Source organism: Zootoca vivipara, chromosome 5, assembly GCF_963506605.1.
Source record: "Zootoca vivipara chromosome 5, rZooViv1.1, whole genome shotgun sequence".
Classification (NCBI taxonomy): domain Eukaryota; kingdom Metazoa; phylum Chordata; class Lepidosauria; order Squamata; family Lacertidae; genus Zootoca; species Zootoca vivipara.
Window position 1 is genome coordinate 58,531,264 of NC_083280.1, and position 21,075 is coordinate 58,552,338.

Consider the following 21,075-nt stretch of genomic DNA (forward strand, 5'->3'; position numbering starts at 1 on the left):
AATTGTTATGATTCAGAGAATTTTTTCATCAGAGTAAATGTATTCTTCTTCTTCTTTTCAGGAACAATATGAATTCTGCTACAAAGTGGTACAAGATTTCATTGACATATTTTCTGATTATGCCAATTTCAAGTGAAAACTCCTGCCTTATTATTATTAATTTAATCATCTGTACAGAGATTTGTATATCATGTTAATTTATTTCCATTGACTTTTTAAAAACTCTAAATGTACATACTACCATGTTTGGCTTGCTCGGAATGCCTCCTTAGATGTATAAATTATTCAAGACTTTCACTCTCTGATCCAAAGGAGCATGCACGGAACAGTTTAAAAAAAAAACCTGAAGAACCTGTTTGATTCCAGAGTCCCACTTTCCCTCCCAAACAGCCAAACAGTTTTGAAATGCTCAACATGTGCAGCTTCAGCACATAAAATAGGGGAGCTGCACATGTGGCACACTTTTGCATGTGTGACACCCCATTCAGCTGGGGATATGTGTGCAAAGGCTGTGTCTGTGTATCTGGTTCCCCAAGCTGGATCAAGGTGATCTTTAAAGTTTTGCATACCAGATGGCCGTGTACAATATATCACAGTATAAACTATTATGAATATAGGGCACAATCCAGCCTATGTTAGGCATATTCAATACCCACTGATTTCAGTGGGTGTATTAAGCTTATGCTTAATTTTTTCCCATTGAAGTTAATGGGATTTGGAGTCCAGTTAATGGTCTGGGAGCACTTGATGCTGCAGCACTGCTGAAGCTAAGTGTGCATGGACCTGATCAGCCCCTTGGATGGGAGTCAATCGAAGAACAGGAAATAAATACTTTTAAAATACATTGATGGAACTTCAAAAATGCTTGGTTTTGCTGGATCATACCCACATTTTTTCCCCTGAACATCTATGAAATTATGCCTTTTAATTTTTAGTTTTTAACTTTTAGATGACTTATAAAATAACCCGTGTTTATAAAGCAGAGGAATAAGAGTGAATAGGCTGGATCCAAATTCATGCACATGACAATTATTTCTCTTAGAGCAAGTTCCACACAATGGCCACATGCTACTAGGAAACACTGTGTACACCCCACTGAAATGAGTGTGGCCACCCAAGAGCATATGCATTTGCTTGCTGCATTCATCTCAGTATTTGCAGAGTATTCTCTTTTTTGGTTGTAGTGGTGTTTTGAAGCTTTTATGTTCATCAGCACCTTGCTCCACATGTAAACCTGTTGATGCTAATGTGAACTGCTGACTGGGGAAGACACTATTTGAGGTGCTCTAGAAAGTTGGTTAATATTCCACAACTATTAATCTTAACGTTCAATAGCCAAATTATATCTGTTTGCTTTTTTTTGTATTTTTAAAGCATTCTTCCTGTTAAGCACAACTCATTCAGTGGCTTATATATAATGGTACATGAATCCTCTACAAGCAACAGTCTAAGATTTTGAACCTTAGCAAAAAAAACAAACCATAAAACATATAATTATTTTTGAAGACAAGATTCTCTAGATAGTTCTGTTATAATTATGAGCTGTAACTTAGCACCATAATGCAAATACTGAGTTCGTTGAATTCAGTAAAATAATCTTAAAAGATCACCTTAAGTTATTTAACCTGATATAATTTTTTAAAAGAAATATTAACATAAAGTAACATATTTAATGTAAGTTAATTAATCAATATTTTGAAACTATTTTGTATTTTGAAAAGAAAGAGGTTCTGTTCTTGCTATTACAAAAAGGTATATTGCCAGATAGAAAGCAAATATATAAAGGAAAACATATACTTTCAATTTAAAACAATCTAGCTTAAGATAGTTATGGCTAAGCACTACTGAAAGCAACACAACTTCAGTAATTAGTGGCAAACTTGCTTCACTGGTGTCAATGGAGTATAGTCATGACAAATCTTTAGTTGAATCAGGGAATAGCATCTACTGAAGTCAATACATTTACTTCCAAGTCCTTAGAATAGTGGTGTTAGCGTTCAATTAAGTACACAGATAAATACACTTGGGATCCTTTAATGTCAGTGGTACTTAATGGGAATGTACAGTGTCCTGATTGTCTCTCTACAAATGGTGTGGTACTCCTCAATGCTAGTATGCTTTCAGACCTCCTATAAGACCTATGAATTCACAATTTTCTCCCTTAGTATAAGTACACAGAACTATCCCAGTAGTGTAGCCAATGAAGTATGGACATGTAGGAGTGCCCACAAAATTTGGGTTTGGACTGTTGGTGTGCAACAAACCGTTTACTGTTAGGGCACAAAACCCATTTGTTTTGAACAGACTTGTGCGAAGGGTTGCTTCCTAGTGTCACAATGGCTGTGACAATATATAAAGCCCCGTGTGGCAATGTCATGGTCTGGACAAAACTAGCTTTGGAGACAAATGACAAAACACACAGTACATTTTATATCTATTGCTCCCATCTTTTTAGAAGGCATAAATTAAAGAGCACAAGTACAAAAGCATAAATTGTATATAAATGTCTAATATGCAATAGTTTGGGCTTGTTCGTTGGTGTTATTTTTAATACAACAAGGAAAGCCTTATTGACAACTATGTAGACTTTAACCTGGTCATTACATTTCAGCTCCTGCATTATTTTAATCGATGTTCATTTTAATACATGACTGGAACGTGGATACTTTTAGCTTTTCAGAGGATTGCACGGTGTCCACATGAGTCTTTTACTTACTGACTTTTAATTGAAAACAGTTCAGGTTAGTCTATAAGCACACTGTTTTTAAAGCACTGCCATTTTATTGCTTGTGTCTTCCCAGTAATGCACTTCTGTAAATCTATATGTATATATACAGTTGTTATGCACTTAATGAATAGAATTTATTGTAAGAGGTGATTGATGTTAAGCTCTCTAAGCCCCAAAGCAAACACCATTACTTGGTTAAGAGTTGAATGTAAAATAAGCTTTCTATTATAATAAGTTTGGAAATCCAAACTCCAAAATGTAAGGAATCAACAGTCCAATACACTATGGACCCAAATCTGTGAGCACATTAATAGATGAAGATAGGTGTGTTTTTTTATTAAAAAAAACCCAACAACAACAACCCACTGTTTATACCCACCACTTTAGAAGCTGCTTCCAAGAGCCTTTAAGAGTGTAAGACACTTTCTAATGTACCGTAGTACAAATTGTGTGGAAACTGCTGTTTTCAAAATACTGGGGTTTTTATTTAGGTATGGCAAAACCACAATCATATTCTTCCTAATATCTCTACTTTTGTTACAATAGAGACATGTGCTAGTCCTGGTATTGAGTTTTTTGCCTACCAGAAATTAGTAACACCTTTAGGCATTTTTGGTGTCAGTGAATATGTCCCCTCAGTTTTCTTGGCTCCTTGACTAATGGCCTCTCTGCACTTAGCCAAAGTTTCTTATTCAGCTTGATAACACAAAAATAGTCTTTACAGTTACCAATTTAGTCTCCCTCTTCTAATTTCCCACTTCCTAGCTCTCAGTAAACCTAGAGTAGCATAGGTAGCTGCTGTTCCCTTATCCATGACACTGGAATTCCATGTTTCTCTTAGTATCTGGTCCAGTACCCCTTCCTTGACCTCTGACCAGCAACCATAGCTGTGACTGTGAAATCTGCTTAAGGGAAAGCATTGCAGTTGTTCCTTTTTAAATTATCCAAACAAAGTCATTTCCAGATGTAGAGAAAAATGCTGCCTTGGGGGAAGGAAGTAATTATTAGGTAATATTTCTAATGGTATCTAATAGATAATATTTCTAATAGTATCCATAGTATCTCTTAATTTGTTGCTTGTTCTGTAAAGCAATATTTAAAAACGTAAGATGTGGGCCAGAAATGCACATAGTGGAATTCATTAATGAAGTAGGGGTGTTTAAACTTTTCTTATATTTATCCAAGTGAAGCCAGAATACTTGGGGTGAGGCTCATTTTGGTAATACTAATATGAGTTCACTTAAAATGGAGCCAAATGAGCAGCTTTCCTCCCCCAACGTGGAATAATTCCTATACTCAATAGTTTCAGATACGTGATTCCATGGGATTAAATTCTCTGAAGTAATCTGAAGCACAAAACCTTCTCTGTGGCTTTGTTGGATTCCCTTCAGAAAACCTAGTTCTACTAGGTTCTCCCATTTGGTGATGACAAGATTTGCCACAGTTGAGGAAATACTGTGCTAAACCCAGCCAAATCAGTTTTAATCACAACTAATCTTGTTTTATGAGGTTGGTGAATTGCAACTTTAGAAAGCTTGTTTTTCACTTCAAGGTGTTTAGTCAAATAAGACTGTGATACTTCGTACAATGGTATAACAGACATATTTATGGGTTTCCACACTTCACTTTTTTTTACATTGCATGAGATTGCATTAATAAATGCCAAACAGTGATTAGAAATTCATATGTTCTGATCTGCATAACTAGTCACTATGTGACTCAACTTATTGTCTTGCGTGACAATGGACACTGATTGCCAAAGCTCTTAAGTACATGCTTAACTCAGAACAGTCCACAAATAGTAATATTGTTAAAGCAGTTTTTTCGAAGTATGTTTCTAGAAACCCGGGGTTCCTTATCAATTTATCGGGGAGTCAACAATAGCTCTATTTGCGTTTTAAAACCCTCATGCGATTATATTGCGTGAGGGGAGGTGTGTCAACTCCCCAGCTCCACCGTTCATGATGCTGGATATCTGCTATACACCTGTAGATCCAGTATGATTTAGATCCTTGCACAACCAGCGACCTGAATTGTGGAGAGCTAGCACTAATGCAGCAACGTCCTGGCTACAGATCTTTGCCCTCCAATGCATGGAGGGAGCAGGCCACAAGTATGTGCCAGCACTCCCTTTATTGCATCTGCTTTTTAATGCCTTGCAAGGACTAACGGCAAGATAAAGAACTGTAACCCAGCTAACCAAAAGGCATTTTATCACTCGTTACTGATATTTTCCTGCAAAGTACAGCTGGGGAGACATGTTCTTTGCAGGCCTGGCACCAGGGATTAGCAAAATCTGGCAGGGCCCCTCTAATAGTTTATATACATAAAATTGCTTTGAAAACAAACGAGCAGTGTGCACACAGGCATGCAAACAGTTAATGTGTGTGGGAAAATGTAGCTGTGTGGGGAGAGGAAGACTCTGGTCTTGGCCTTCTGTTGGCTGTATGACAGCCAAGGTGTTTCCGTTCTATGCTCGGATTCCTTGCTCCCCTGATTGTCACAGGATTTGCAGAGCCCTCCTTGGCACTGTTGCAGAAGTTGGGAGAGCCTAAGCTCACAGTTTGCCTGGTCCACTTGAGGTCTCCCATGTTACCAGTAGTGGATCCTACATCAGGCAGATCACGCTCTGTGCTCTCGACTCATCTTCTGTTAGAAGCAGCCCACCCGCACGCCCCATTTAGTCAGCCAGCTAGCCCTCTGCATGGAGCTTAGGAGCAAAAGAAGATACTGGAGGAAGCCCTGCTCATGCATTCAAAAGAACACCTGAGCTTGAAACAGTCCAGGAGTGTGTGCACCAGCCCTGCCTCCAGTATCCTCCTGTGTGCCATCTCCACTCTCTCCTCTCCTGAGGTTTGAGCAGAAATATCTGCAGCAATATTCTAGCTGCATTCAGAAATTCCCTGCAGACCTTTGTGCTCAGAGCTCAAAAGGTTGGGAGTAGGAAGCATGCAGAGGATTACTGGGGGCAGGGGCAGCATTGTGTCCCTGTGACCCTACACAATTTGAACTCTCGTGTACTCTTTTGAATGCATGAAGTGTGCACTCTCTTGTATTTGATGTGGATGTGTATCTGTGTGAGTGCACGCTTCTGCATCATTCCTCTGCGTGTTCAGGCCTCCTGCTGTTTCTTGCATGGGGTCCAAAGAATCCTGGAAACAGCCCTGGTGCTATGGGACATATGTGCTCTGTATAGGGGCCAGCTAGTCTAACTACGCAAATTTAAGAGTGTGACTCAATGCACTCCAGAATTCTCTGTAACACACAACATAGTTCTTGGCAGACAACTCAGTGTGGAAAGCATTTCTTGATGCAAGCAAGTTTTGAAATCTTATACTAAGTAGATACTTAATGGCTTGGGTTAATCAGTCCCAACAGAAGAATGCCTGCTGTATTGATTAGTGTTTTGAAAATGACTTTTATGAGTTGGTTTCTAAAGGAATTTGAACATCTTTGTTTCCAGCATTTGAAAATGTTTTCATTACGCAGTATCATTTTTAGTATGTTGCTACTGAACCTTATTCTGTATATGCAAAACTATATTTAATTTATGTCAAGATCTTTATAATATATGTATGTATTATACAGTGATATTTTCTTTTATTACATTTATAATTTTATCTTGCTGTATTTCCAATGCCAGTGAATGTTGCTGAATTATTTGTATATGCAAATCGCAAGATCTAATAATTCTGATGCAAGAACAAGGTTTCATTTTTATTTTCAGGCTGCATTTCTTTCTTTAAATCTCTTAATTTCATTCATCTACTATTTGCTCATTTAAACTAAATACAGCAATAGTGCAAAGGACATAAAATCCCTTACTTAAATTACTTCCCAGAACTTTAAAATCTGTAGCTATTTGACTCAGAGCACTGTTCTGACAAAAAAGAGAGTTAAAAATGAAGCATAATACATATAACATTAATTTGCAACAGCAATTTATCTTCTCATCCAGAACACGCTTATTTATTCTAAGTAATCTGAATAAAAGCAATCATTATTCTCAGTTGTTCCAATGGATTATACAAAAGTAAATGTAATCTCCCTGGGCAGTGCATTTTGGTCTCCTTGAAACAAATATAGCAGTGGCAGGCATTTTAGACCTTGTCTACACATGCATACACATGGGAGAGTTACACTGGACTGCAGGAGCGGATACGTGGTGGTGATGGGGAATGGCATAAAAAGGACATGGTGCACTTTTGTGTGTGCCAAGAGAGATGGTTCTGTTGCCTATATTAGATTTCTGAAAGAGAATTATACGTTCGTGTTAAAACATCTTTCATTTGAAAGAAGTACAAAAGGAATCCAGCAGTGTCTGGACAGTATGTCCTCTCCCTTACTCCTCTCTGGTGCTGCCTGTGTTACGTGCAGTGTTCCACTTCAGACTACAAATAGGTGGTCACATTTATAATGCTTCCCAGTGGCATAGTAATAGGGGGCGGGGGTGCCGCCCCGGGCAGCAGGCTGGGCGGGGGGCATCAGGGTGGACGGGGCTGACCACCTCTGACGGCTGCCGCTGTGTGACGCGGCCACCACCATGGAGAAACCCCAACTGCCTCACTCCGCGGCTTGCTTGCGGGGTTTCCTGTGCGTGCATGCGCTGCGCTGCATGTCATCACACACATGTGATGCGCGATGCATGCGCATGTCGGGGTGCCTTCGGATTTGCCGTCCCGGGCAGCCAGGCAGCTACCTACACCGCTGATGCTTCCCTATGTGCAAAACTCCTTCATGAGTAGAAAACAACTGGGAACAAGCTGTGCTAGAACCATTCTTCCTGGTAATGCTGCTTTTACTTGCAGGGTGTTTTAATATACTGGAGCATTCAAATCTGGGGTGTCCATGGATAGTTTAACATGGTTGCATCCTGTCTCCTTCCTCAGCATTCTTTCTCCCCTCATGTTGCTTTATGTGTAGACCATGTCCTAGTTTGCTTCAGTCACAGCTCTGGATTTAGTAGAGTACTTTTTTCTATAATGCAAAGGCACACACCACTGATATCTCAGCTATGTGGATTATGTAGATTGTATCCTGATTAGATATAATCTAATTAGATGATATTTCATTGCAGCATTAAAACGGACAGAACCATTTATTTGGACTAACAATTTCTTTACTCATATCAAAACCATTCTATGGTATTTTAATTTACCAAATGTTCCTAAATGTCCTGCCTTGAGGCCATCCACAGTTGTCCAATGTTACTTTCACTAATAGGATCCTGCTGTAAGATCTCCACCCAATAAGATCCAGAAATTCTTACAGTGCAGATTACCTTCATCATGCTTTAAGTTGGATAGAACCCTGTTTTCTGGGGGGGGGGGGTCTGATGGGAAGTAGCTAGCTAGTCATAGCCATTGTAAAGGAGCGTCTAAATTCTATGAAAACACACACACAAACACACACACACACGTTTGTCACAAAATTACAATTTTCATTTACATCCCTGTTGTGAGGTTAACATATATAGCAGCTATCAATCAGAGCCCATTGCTTGAAGTTCTTGAATCAACTATTTTGGAAGATTTTTTTAAAAAAAAGATTAAAAATCCTCTTTCATTCACCAAGCAGTAGATAACTGCATAGTGTCTCACATAACTGAAATCCAGATCTGCCATCACCATGAGAAAACTACTTGTGAATTCCCATGAGCAAGTTCTTCATTTCTGACAGTTCATTGTTTAATTCTTGGTAACCTAATTCCAGAGACTATGGGGGGAAAGCTTATAAAATTGACTATGTGGGATGTCAGTGCTTAGAACTTGGAACAATTTGGCCCTGTTGAGATCTTGTTTTTAGAAGTCTGATTCTGAATATTGAAAACCTGTGAGTTGGCATATTTTTTGATTATCCAGTCTAGCATACATGTATTCACTTTGCCAGAACTCAGGTGTAAACAAAGACTGCCGTAGCTGGATTATAAGTGACTTTTTTGGGATCATTCCCAAGATTTCCTACTACCCAGACTATATAGTTTTATTTGAAACTGCAGTGGCAGACTTCATTATGAGATTTGTAGTCTGTTTTCTGAACATCCTCTATGGCTTTGATAATAGTGTATTTAAAAAGAATACATTAGTAAAAGTAATATTCTATATTATATTTGATCTAATAAAACACAAAACTCTTGTGGGAGAAAGGCAGTTGAAAGGGAAAAAATCTCGACAATTTGTTACCATTTTTTACATCAAATAAAATATCTTGATGTTTTGGAGTTCTGTTTCCCCAGGTAATTTGCAACACTTTGCACTTTTAGCATTTAAAAGAAAGATAGATCAATTACTTGAAAGGACTTTAAATCTGAATTTAATATGAACTGCTTATAAAGCATATTCATGTATGCATGCAAGAATCATGTCTCTGAGCTTTTGATTTGTGTCTTACAAATAGAAATAATAAATAATTTTGATGCAGTTTTTATGAAATAGTTACTGATAAACCATACCTTCCTCAAATACTGGCATTCAGATTATACTATCTAGATACGGTATCTAAAATGAAAAAATAAATGGCTATAGCTTATGCCAGTAACTGTCCTTAGCTAGAAAATAAAATATGTAGACCCCTCATTCTCAAAAATGAAAACACACAGAGTTCTTAATAAAATAATATTAGACCAACTCCCATCTAGTCCAGCATCCTGTACTCATAGTGGACAACCAGCTATGGTTTCATGTGGGAAGTCTTTGAGAAGGACAGGAGCACAACAGCAGTCTCTCCCAGCAACTGATAGGCAGAAGCATATGCTTTTGACAGTGGAAGTAATACAGACATGATAGCTCTTACTCCATACATAATTGTCCAATGTCCTTTTCAAGCTATCCAAGTTGATGGTCAACACTACATCTTGCAATAATGAATTCCATAGTCTAATCACGTGCTGTGTGACATAGTTCGTTTTGTCCGTCCTGAATCTTTCAGCATTCTAGTTTGGTGGATGGCCCAGGTTCTAGTACATGTGAGAAGGATAGATACTTCTCTCTAACCCAGGGGTAGTCAACCTTCTTATACCTACCACCCACTAATGCATCTTTCTTGATGTTAAAATTTCCTTACCACCCACCAGTGCTCAATGGAAGGAGGATTCAGCTTTTGCCATACAACCCCTACCACCCACCTAGAATCTGGAAACGCCCACTAGCCCATAATAGCTTGTGCTGTATTCACCACCCTCACCATCCTATCCGTAGATGTCAAACCACACCGTGATGCAGTATGAAAGGACACTTTCTATTGTGGACCGGTAGAAGGAGATCAATCAAATAAGAGGACTACCTCCATAGCTGGTCTCCATTTTATTTCACCTCTTTTTATTGTTGGTTTTAATGTTTTTGGTAATTTGCTCCTCAAATTCTTTTTTAAATCCCTTATTGTTTGCATCCCCCCCCAAGGGCCTGTGCTCCCTTTGCCAAATGAGAACAAAAAAGGAAGCAAATAAAAATAAAAAGGAAGTATTTTTCTGAATGAAGCCTTCTCCAATAGCTTCCCTGACTCTCCTCATTAACCATGCTGGCATTAGTTGTATCTCTCCTTATAAACTTAGTTCACTTATCTGTAAGTCTAAACATACTGGTAAAAAAAATCCTGAGCTAAAGGCTTGGTATCTTTCTTTCTTTTTTAATACCGTAAAACTATAGTGAAGTTACTTTGCAGCATTATTTCTGCAGAAAATCCTTCCTTTTGAGTGCACTCCTATGCAGCAAGTCTTGGCATGTACCTCATTCTTGAGATACTGAAAATATGTGAAAATATAATTCAGATAATTACAATTGTATGGTCAGAATGACTTGTTCCTACATGCTAGACCTGGGAGACCAGGGTTCATATTCCCACTCAGTCATGAAGCTCACAAAGTGACCTTGGGCCAGTCATTGCCTCTCAGTTAAACCTACTACATAGGGTTGTTGTGGGTATTAAATGAGGAGGAGGAGAAACATGTATGTCACCTTGAGCTCCTTGGAGGAAAAGATGGAATAGAAATGCAATAAAATATCCTACTGTGATGTTCCTGATAACTGGCTCAGAAGTGCAACTTCCAAAAGCATGTTAAAGAGCAAGTCCATCAAGATAAAATGATATACATTGTCAGCTATTTACCCAATTACACCCTTGCACATGACACAGTGGTAACTCCAGCACGGTGTATCTGTATAACTGGGACTGAAATATTATATGTCTGAATATAAAATACCAATGAAATATGAATGACACATGCTGCCTGTGGCATTTCCAGATACAAGTCTCATTATATTCAGCTTTGCTGAACATTACTGAGACTAGACAAGTTCCAAGGCCTACCCATTTTTTTATTTTTTATTTCAACACTACAAAAAGGAATCTAGCATCTCTAAAAAGTCATGATTCAAACAGGAATCTCAGGTAGGAGGGGGAAAGGTAGGGTTTCCCCCCAATAGTCTTCAATATCTAGCTCAATCATATTGAAATGTAATCAGGAAATTGTTCTATAAGTCATTTTTTTTAAAATGTACACCTTTGCCAAAACATCTGCTCATTTTCTAGGAATCAATATTTCATGAATAACCAGGTTTTACTAAGTTGACTACTCAGACTTTACATACTGTAATCTAATGGCGAATTTACACTGCAATCCTAACCATGTTTAGTCAAGAGGTTAGTCCAATGGGAACTGGATTCAGTGGGGCTTAGCTTACTCCCAAGTTAATGGGGTCAGGATGGCCTAAACTGGATCATGCCAGTAGCTTTGCCACTTCAGAGTAATTTAATTCCAAAGCGAAGCTAACCTTAACAAAGCTGCTTACACTGAACTACAACACATTTGAAGTGACTAAACATCATAGCCACATGAAAACAGCAAATGAGGCAAACTATAAAAATTACAAAAGCAAAGCACAAATGTCAAGAGATTTTGCTTTTTGAAAGATCTAAATATTAAAATGTTATGCCCTGCAGCAGAAAAGAAAGTATGACCTTGCCGAGGCTTTGCTTCCTTTGTGTATATATTCTGCTTGCAAAAACTTTATTAACTTGATACTGCACCATATATTCTACCAAGGCAAACTACTGGAAGTAAGTAAATATGCAGCATATAAACTGCAATGTATATACTATTAATTTTCAGTTTCAACTACTTTTACACAAAAATATATATAATTCATACATATATCACCTCCTTACTAAATCATGAATATACAAACACCCAGAGGTTTACATAGGGTCCCTTGTGCCCTTGGCAAGTATACTGTGTTTCTCCAAAAATAAGACACCGTCTTATATTTATTTTTCCTCAAAAAAAAACCACGGTGGCTTATTTTCAGGGGATGTCTTATATTTTTAAATTAAGTATGGTACAGTTTCACCTACAAGGTTAAACTGCCTATCACTATGGCTTATTTTCTGGGTATGGCTTATTTTTGGAGACGGTATGTCAACACCCTCCCCTTAAAAAAATAACCTTATCACAATACTCACATTAGAAATTACTAGATTTCACATGACTCAAGTACTCAAAATGTCTGGAGTGAGGGTGAAGCAGGGCAAGGAAGTTCCTTATAAGTCCTATTGAGTTCAGTGGGGTTTACTCCCAGGTACCCCGCTGTGGTCTAAACCACAGAGCCTAGGGCTTGCCAATCAGAAGGTCAGCAGTTCAAATACCCACGACGGGGTGAGCTCCCATTGCTCAGTCCCAGCTCCTGCCCACCTAGCAGTTCGAAAGCATGTCAAAGTGCAAGTACCATAGATAAATAGGTACCGCTCCGGCGGGAAGGTAAACAGCTTAATCATGCTGGCCACATGGCCAGGAAGCTGTCTGTGGACAAACACTGGCTCCCTTGGCCTATAGAGGAGATGAGTGTGCAACCCCAGAGTCGTCCGCGACTGGATCTAACGGTCAGGGGTACCTTTACCTTTACCCTTAATTAAATAGGCAGAAAAAAATGACATACAGCATGGGGCAGCACTTCTGCAGACCATGCATAGAGTTTGTAAAAAGTCTGTGTAAAAAGTTTACAATATTAATAATAATAATAATAATAATTTATTATTTATACCCCGACCATCTGGCCGGGTTCCCCCAGCCACTCTGGGCGGCTTCCAAAAAAACAGAAATTCTAAAATACAGAAATCCATCAGACATTAAAAGCTTCCCTAAACAGGGCTGCCTTGAGATGCCTTCTAAAGGTCTGGTAATTGTTCTCTTTGACCTCTAGTGGGAGGGCATTCCACAGGGTGGGTGCCACTACCGAGAAGGCCCTCTGCCTGGTTCCCTGTAACTTGGCTTCTCGTAATGAGGAAACCGCCAGAAGGCCCTCGGAGCTGGACCTCAGTGTCCGGGCAGAACGATGGGGGTGGAGACGCTCCTTCAGGTATACCGGACCGAGGCCGTTTAGGGCTTTAAAGGTCAACACCCCCATAATGTACTGTATTACGGTATACAGTACATTATTGGCCATGGGTGGAGCATCCTGTTTCCTCTCCTCAACACTCAAAGACATTTAGGTCTACGCATACACTGTACGTACTCATTTTTTTTCATTCATGTGTATAGAGTTTTAAATCTATAACTATCTCAGGCAGCTTTAAAATTTTAAAGCAGTTTTCCTCATCTGCTTTTGATATTTTCTTTTCTGCTTTTCTGAATCTGATGACATAATGGAAAGTGGAAGTGGGAGCAGCTCAGGCAAGACTAATGTAAGATGATACAGATATGAAATCAAAATGACTGCAGGTTTTATTCAGATTGAGGGGTTGGGGAGAAACCCTGCTCCAGGAAGCCTAATTGGGAGGGAGGATTGGTTTCTCCGTACAGTATATCATATAAATGTAAGAATGTTATCAAACAGCCCCCACTGGAGGCTTGCAGTGCCGCATGACAAACCTGGATTTGAATGAAGTCAGGGCAGGCTAGAGGAGCAAAAGTGAAGGCAGGCTGCACAACAGCAGCATGGGAGTGAGGAAGGAAGGGAGGCACAATGAGAGGCAGAAAGCAGTGGTTTAAAATGGTGGAAGTTTGAGTAAAGCAGAGATGGAGGATACTGGGAAGAAAATGGTAACCTTAAACAAAAGCATAAATTTTAGTAAATTAGGGGTGGAAGGTTTAAAGCAGCACCCCCCTTCAGTGTTTTCTCCCTTCTTGTTATCCTGAAATTTATCCCTTATCCCTTTTGCATTCCTCAACTGCCTCACTTGAGAGAGATAAAGGACGTGGAACCCTCAAATATTCCATAGTACTTTTTTGCAACTTATTTCACTCCTGGTTCTGCATGAAGTTCCAGATTTGATGTACAGTAGTAACTTATAACAGATATTTTATTAGGCAAGCAAACACCCAAAATATATACAACATCCATCAACTGAGTTTAACCTTCTCAAATTGGACAAGCTAACTCACAAGCTAGCTCTTAAGATTCTGTTAATCTTAAAGATACAGAAACGTGATGAAATTAGAACAGCCAGCCTAAAGGTAGAGATTCAAGAGGCTAATTTTAACACCTTGGACCAGAAACTAAGAAACTAAGATCTTTGCATTAAGACTCTTTTGGGATGGACATTCCTTCTATTTTGGTGGAAAGCCTAAGCTTATGAGTACAGTATATACTTTTTCTCTCAGCGCCACTTTCACTTACTGCATCAGAAGGAGCTTCCCAAACTAGATTAATATTGAAACTAAGTAACAAAGGAGTCAACTTTCCATTCACTTCCCATTCATATCTTGTCCAGGGAAACAATGTAGAACCTAAGTTGCAAAAGAAAAAGAAAAGAAAACAGAAAAGAAAAAAGTCAAACTAGTACACAAAGTCATAGAAAAATATTGTAATTATATTAAGCACCAGTATTTCATGGTAGCAGGGAGGGTAATATGTTAAAATGCCAAAGAGAGTAACTCCTACTTTTAGAAATTCAGAAGACTCCCATGCATCCCCGGTTGCATAAATGTAGAAAGCATTTCTTTTTAAATGTAGAATGTATTTACACGTACTCTCCTTTCTGAGCTAAAATTTCAAATGTGTTTTGAACCAGGTATGTTTTAGACGTATCTCTCTGTAAGTAAAAGTTGTTTAGTTGTTTAGTCATGTCCGACTCTTCGTGACCCCATGGACCAGAGCACGCCAGGCACTCCTATCTTGCACTGCCTCCCGCAGTTTGGTCAAACTCATATTCGTAGCTTCGAGAACACTGTCCAACCATCTCGTCCTCTGTCGTCCCCTTCTCCTAGTGCCCTCAATCTTTCCCAACATCAGGATCTTTTCCAGGGAGTCTTCTCTTCTCATGAGGTGGCCATAGTATTGGAGCCTCAGCTTCAGGATCTGTAAAGTAACAAGGGAGCTTCACGATCTGTGAAGCTACCGGTAATTGTTTCTGACGTGTCATTTACGTATGATTGAAAAGCTGCAGAATGTCACTATTGCAGCAATCTTGCACAAAAAATGGGGGGGCACGGACATGGGGGTGAAGATGAGAGCAGGTGTACAGTGGGACTGCACAGGCGGAAGGGTTTTTCAGAAATGGGAGTCGGGAAGGTGAAAAGCAAGCTTTAGCAGTTGCATGGGCTTGGGAAGGGCTGCCCACAAAAGAGATGCTAAACTGGAGAACTTGAGAGTTAGTTGTGTGGAACGGCAATTGCCAGATCCTGTATCATAGGATCAAAATCCTAGGGACCGAGGGGTCTTCTCCCCCGTAAAACATTTGCCCCCCCCCAGTTGATGGGCATGTGCGTGGCGCGTCATGTGCTGAGCGGTGCTTGTTTCCCCCCCCCCATATTTCATTCAAGTTGCCACACCCCTGTCCTGTGTAGTCACGAGGGTGGTTCCCCGCGTGGTCCTCCATTAATTTAGTGTGTGTGTATCTGCACCTGGTAAGTTTTTCCATTTTCAGAAAAAGAAAATAGGGTAGGGGGGGGGGGGAGAAATGCAAAGCCGGCTGTTCTTTTCTTTCTTTTTCTTAAAATTCAATCATTCTACATGGAAGTTCTTCAGCTGCTTCATAAGCACTCAAAAGTTATCATTATATCCACCCTGTTGTGCTATTTTTAAGCAGCACCTCAGAACAGAGGACTGACGGCACCCTCATAACCATGTCTAATGAGAAGACTTGAGTTCAGAGGCGCTTACTCGCAGGTAAGTGGCGTTACGGCTGTCCCCTAGGCGGTAGCCCTTTTCCCGCCTCCGCCGCTCGGCTCGAGAAGCCAATGAACTACCGTAAACACGCACAGCGCTTCTCCTTACTGTCTGTTAAAAATTGAACGGCCTGCTGCGTTCCCCATTGGATCGTTTTACCTTCATGCGTCACCCGACGTTCTCCAATCAGAATCCACCGCGCGTCGTTTTAAAAAGTAAATATGATGATACGTTGCACCATATTTATGCTTCCGCGGAAACCATTCGGAAGTAGTCCCCACACAGCGCGCTTCCCCACGCCCCCAAGTTCAGTTCAGTCAGTGACTTGTAAGAGCGGGAGTTGTCGGACGTGTGCCTTTGTGGGAGTGGTGGTGGGGTAAGGAATATTATTATATTTTATCGTTCTTCCAGGGCAGGGGACAACTAAGTTAAAAGAAAAGGCGGCAAAGTTTTGCGTGGCGGAGAGATACAGACCGGAAGTGAGGAGAGAGATTTTGCGCCGGCACTACTGCCGTGACGACGTCAGAGCGGGGATTTGAATTGAGCGGGGAGTTAGCCGATCGCGCGCACGCGATTTTGTTACTCGGTTAGGTCTGTTAGGGGGAGAGAAGGGGAGCTCGAGAGGATCCTTGCGTATCCTCGTGGCAGAGGACGCGCGCGCAGGTAAGGGACGTTCAGCCCGTGTGGGAAGCGGCGCGACCCAGGCGCTTATTGCGGGCGGGGGCGGGGGGGGGGAGAGAAAGAGAAGTTGGCAATGGGGGGGGAAGAGCATCCGGCGGCCAGCGGTGCTAAGGCTTGTTTGGGGGCCGTTCTCTTGGGGGCGAGCGGTTGCGCCAGCAAAGCGAGTGAGTTGGTCCAACGGCCTCTCTCTTTTTTTTAAAGCGTCCCCTCTGTGTTGTGCGTATAGGGGAGAGAGTGGGGAAAATAAGGGTGTCACTGGGGGAAATCAGTGAGATTTGGCAGGTATTAGTTTCCCTTTACACTGCCTTCACAGCCAGGGCCGGATTTAGGTTTGATGAGGCCCTAAGCTAAACACCCTTTATATGTCCAGCTGTCCTTTGTCAACAACAAATTGTTGCTGTTTTTTGTGTTGAATATATGCTATATGGTAATTTATGGACCTAACAGGTATCTAAAGCCATTTGCCACTGTTGCTGTATGTAGGTTTTATTTTATTTGTTTTTTATCTTATGTTTTGGAAACGTGCATCCAGTTTTTCTTTTCCTTTAATTTTTTTGGAGGCCCCCAAGAGAGTGGGACCCTGACACTGTTCACAGGCCTGGCTAACTTGGTGGTAAGAGCTGCGAATAGGTGGTTTTCCCTCGTATTAGACCCCTGTTTTGTGGGGAATGGGGCAACTCCACAAGACTAGTTGTGAGGTATGTTTGAAATGTGCGCCTTTCTCGCCTTTCCAGAGCGTGCTGCATCCACAGAGTATCTCTCTTATGGAAAACCGGGTTCCAGAAAAATGATGCATTGTAGCTTTTTACAGAATAAATATTCGTAATCGGACTACAACTCCCATCAGCCTCAGCCAGCATAGTCTGGCATGATGGGAGTTGTAGTACAGTAGAACAGTTTGGGGAGGGGGCACTTAGTTGCCTACCTCTGATTTACCTTGTTTGATTGTATCTTTTGGGAACAATTGCATAACTGAGTTGGCAATCCCAGCATACCTGACTTTTCAATGTCTTTGCTCCTTATTCTGCTGAAACTTAAGTTTTGCTTCATGTAATTCTGTTGAATTTTAAATTAAATGAACTTTCTACAGAACATGGTACTTCTACTTTTTAAAAAAGTGCCACCTGCCTCTTTGCTGTAAAGGTAAAGGGACCCCTGACTATTAGGTCCAGTCGTGACCGACTCTGGGGTTGCGCGCTCATCTCGCATTATTGGCTGAGGGAGCCGGTGTATAGCTTCCAGATCATGTGGCCAGCATGACAAAGCTGCTTCTGGCAAACCAGAGCAGCACATGGAAACGCCGTTTACCTTCCCGCTGTAGCGGTTCCTATTTATCTACTTGCATTTTGACGTGCTTTCCAACTGCTAGGTTGCCTCTTTGCTGTGGTACTGTATAAAAATATTGTAACTACAGTATGTTGGTATTCATCCCACACATTAATGTATCTACAATTACCATCCTAAAGTTTCTGGTTTTTTTTTTAAAAAAGAAAATGTTTCTGAAGGAAATGTATTTGTTAGTAAGCCAATCACATGAGCTGGAAACATGGAACAAAATAGTTGCAAAGCCCAGACTATCCAGTTGTGTATGCAGCAGCAACTACAATATTCAAATATGTATTCACAATGTCTGCAGGCTTGTTGACATATAACCATGAACACAATAACAAGCTGTCTCTTTGTAGGTACAACTGTTTGTGTGAAAGTGTAGTTGCTGATTTGTACAGCTCCTCTATTGTGTATACAGATTGTAAAAGTTAAGGGGTAGACAGTAAAATAGATGCATTTATATATCTGTATAGTACCTGGGAATCGTTAGTGATTCATATGAGGAGGAGACATGTGTTTTCAGTGTCCTATGGATTCAAGTTAACCTGCTCATGTACATGATAGCCTTTCTCTGATAAATTATTGGAATTGATTAAGACGACTAGAACAACTTGAGATGCAGAATGATTAAGAGCATTGTGAGTGGATTATTGCGTACATACTACAAATAGGCCAGTTGCTATGCAAAAGAATAAATTTAATCTCATCAGTAATTACAATATTAAAAAACTGTTGGGGGCAATTCCAGTCTCCCAGGACGTTGTAAATGATAATAAACTGGCTATCCTGTAATAAGGATACTTTATTCAGACTTGAAATTTGAAACTACAGTATATATCAAGAGTTTCCTTTTTTTTCACTTGTGGGTTGAACTAAGGCAAAAATCTTTTTTTATTAATTCAACTGAAGTTCCTAAGATGGTATATAATCAGTGTTAGAAACTCAGATATATTTTTTGACAAGACAGCTCTAAAGTCTTATTTTTCAAACGATGGAGTGTGATTATCAGTTAAACATCTGGCTAGTTCAGATGACAACCTTGAGCTTTGAGAACTTGAAGAAGAAAAGTCCACATGTATATTGGCTTATTCCAACCTCTTTTTCTTAATGGTAACTGCTCCTGCTCAGGTTGCAGTCTGAAAAGCATTTTGTTTCCAGAAATTCATTCCCGATTTTGTGTAGATAAAGTATAACCAATAGAGTTCTACAGGATGGAGTGTTACTGTATGAAAACACTGAATCTGAAGAAGTGTGCATGCACACGAAAGCTCATACCAAAATAAAAACTTAGTTGGTCTTTAAGGTGCTACTGAAGGAATTTTTTTATTTTCTTCAAGGATGTATTTCTTTTTTACTTGCTGTCTCAAGAAAAATGTATCTTTAGAAAATGTATCTTTCAATATAACAAAATGCAACCAAATGTAACCAATGATTGAGCACCACAGTGCCACCTACTGGGTCTACAAATAAACCCATGAATACACACTGGGATGCAAACCAAGTAAACTTTAATAAATTTGCAGAACAGGATTTTGCACCCACACTGATAACCATTTCCCGTAAATCCAGTCATGTAAATCTGCAAGCCGATCACCCCAGGATAAACTTTCAGCCCCCAAGTAAATTGACATCTCTGTTCACACCACCCATGATCTGACATCATCCTACGGTACTTACCTATGTTAATCCTCTTTTTGCGCCATTTCTGTACCATTGATCTGTATGTGAATGAAAAGGTATATAACCAAAAGCCATTCCTTTGTTCGGGGTTCTCACTCCATCCTTCTGTTACGCGAGGAGGAACCCTGTTGCAACAATCTTCTGCTCTTTTAAATAAAAGATCAGACTTTGCTTTCTTGAATCCTGGTGTGGTCTCTGTACCCCCACTCTCCTTCCTAGGGTCCATTACTCTCTACGAGGCTGGGACCCCCTTTTTGGGAGTAGTTAATTCTTATTTCATAAACATATTGTAGTAATCTAAATGAAATGTTAACAAAACATTATACAAGTTAATTGGCTTACAAATGCCAGAATGTCTATTATTCACAACTGATTCTGTGAATTCCCATTGTTATTTATGTAATTTTCACTGTCTCTATTTTCCCTGCATTCTCTCTGGCCTTTCTTGTTACATTCTACCCATCCACCCCAACAGCACCCATGTGTGCAATATTTTGACAGTTGAGAATCTCATTCTGTGCATCTAATAAAGTGCACTGTATTCCATGAAAGCGAATGCCATAATACATTCAATAATTTTAAAGGTGTTTTGTTGAAATTACTTGTACCGTGTTTCTCTGAAAATAAGACACCGTCTTATATTTATTTTTCCTAAAAAAAAACACTATGGCTTATTTTCAGGGGATGTCTTATTTTTCCCTCCTTCTCCTGCCGCAACCGGCATTGCTGCTGCACCTATTACTATGACTTATTTTCAGGGTATGGCTTATATTCCTTGAATGCTTAAAAATCCTGCTACGGCTTATTTTATGGCTACGGCTTATTTTCGGAGAAACAGTGTACACCCATGACTTCAATCATGTTACTGAGAAATGAGTTGAATTTTTTTAGGAGCTAGTGTTAATGAGCAGCAAAACAGTAAACGTGTACAAATAGTACACTTGTATGTGTCTCCTGTATTATATAATGTAATTTGCGTTAAATGTTAACCTGATAAAAGGGCTTTTACATACAATTTCATGATAATCTGGGTTAAAGAAAAGTGTAAGAAAATTGTAATTCTATTGGTTTATTGTCTTAATAGAAAGGTGCTCATCATACATTGTAATTAAGTAAAGTTTTATTGAGTTCTCAATATTCAATCCTTACAGGTAGGAATTACAGATGAGAAAATGCCACTTTTTGGGAAAATTGTTGTCATTAAAAAGAATGGGACTGATGGAACACATTTTCCACTGACTAGAAACTCTTGTTTGTTTGGAAGGTAAGACTTATTTATTCCTAAATGTTGGAATTTAATTGTATGAACTGTTCTTTTCACAAAGTGAAACAGTAAAATCTTCGCTACAGGCAACTCCCATTTACACGGAAGTTACATTCCAAGGCACCACATATTTAAGTGAAATCACGTATATTGGGGCACCATTGAAAAGGCCTGCAAACACCCATTAAACCTCTAGAAATGCTTGGAAAAAAAGCCCCAAACCCACCAAACTCCGCAATCACTCTCCAAATATTTCTTAAACTCAATCACTCTCCAAATATTTCTTAAACTCT

At 39.8% G+C, this 21,075-nt stretch overlaps 2 protein-coding genes across 11 annotated transcripts in view; both read left to right on the forward strand.

Moving 5' to 3' along the window:
- PTPRE (protein tyrosine phosphatase receptor type E) overlaps nucleotides 1-6,451 on the forward strand; it is a 103,222-nt gene extending 96,771 nt beyond the window's left edge. For all 8 annotated transcript variants that reach the window (XM_060274825.1, XM_060274827.1, XM_060274826.1 and 5 more), the window contains one exon: nucleotides 62-6,451. In XM_060274825.1, the coding sequence (XP_060130808.1) occupies nucleotides 62-136 (75 nt within the window). In that variant the 3' untranslated portion in view covers nucleotides 137-6,451. The remainder of the gene's footprint in view (nucleotides 1-61) is intronic.
- A 9,928-nt stretch (nucleotides 6,452-16,379) lies between these two features.
- The window catches only part of MKI67 (marker of proliferation Ki-67), a 37,370-nt gene continuing 32,674 nt past the window's right edge, over nucleotides 16,380-21,075 (forward strand). For all 3 annotated transcript variants that reach the window (XM_035137327.2, XM_035137329.2, XM_035137328.2), the window contains exons 1-2: nucleotides 16,380-16,491; nucleotides 20,670-20,782. In XM_035137327.2, the coding sequence (XP_034993218.1) occupies nucleotides 20,691-20,782 (92 nt within the window). In that variant the 5' untranslated portion in view covers nucleotides 16,380-16,491; nucleotides 20,670-20,690. The remainder of the gene's footprint in view (nucleotides 16,492-20,669; nucleotides 20,783-21,075) is intronic.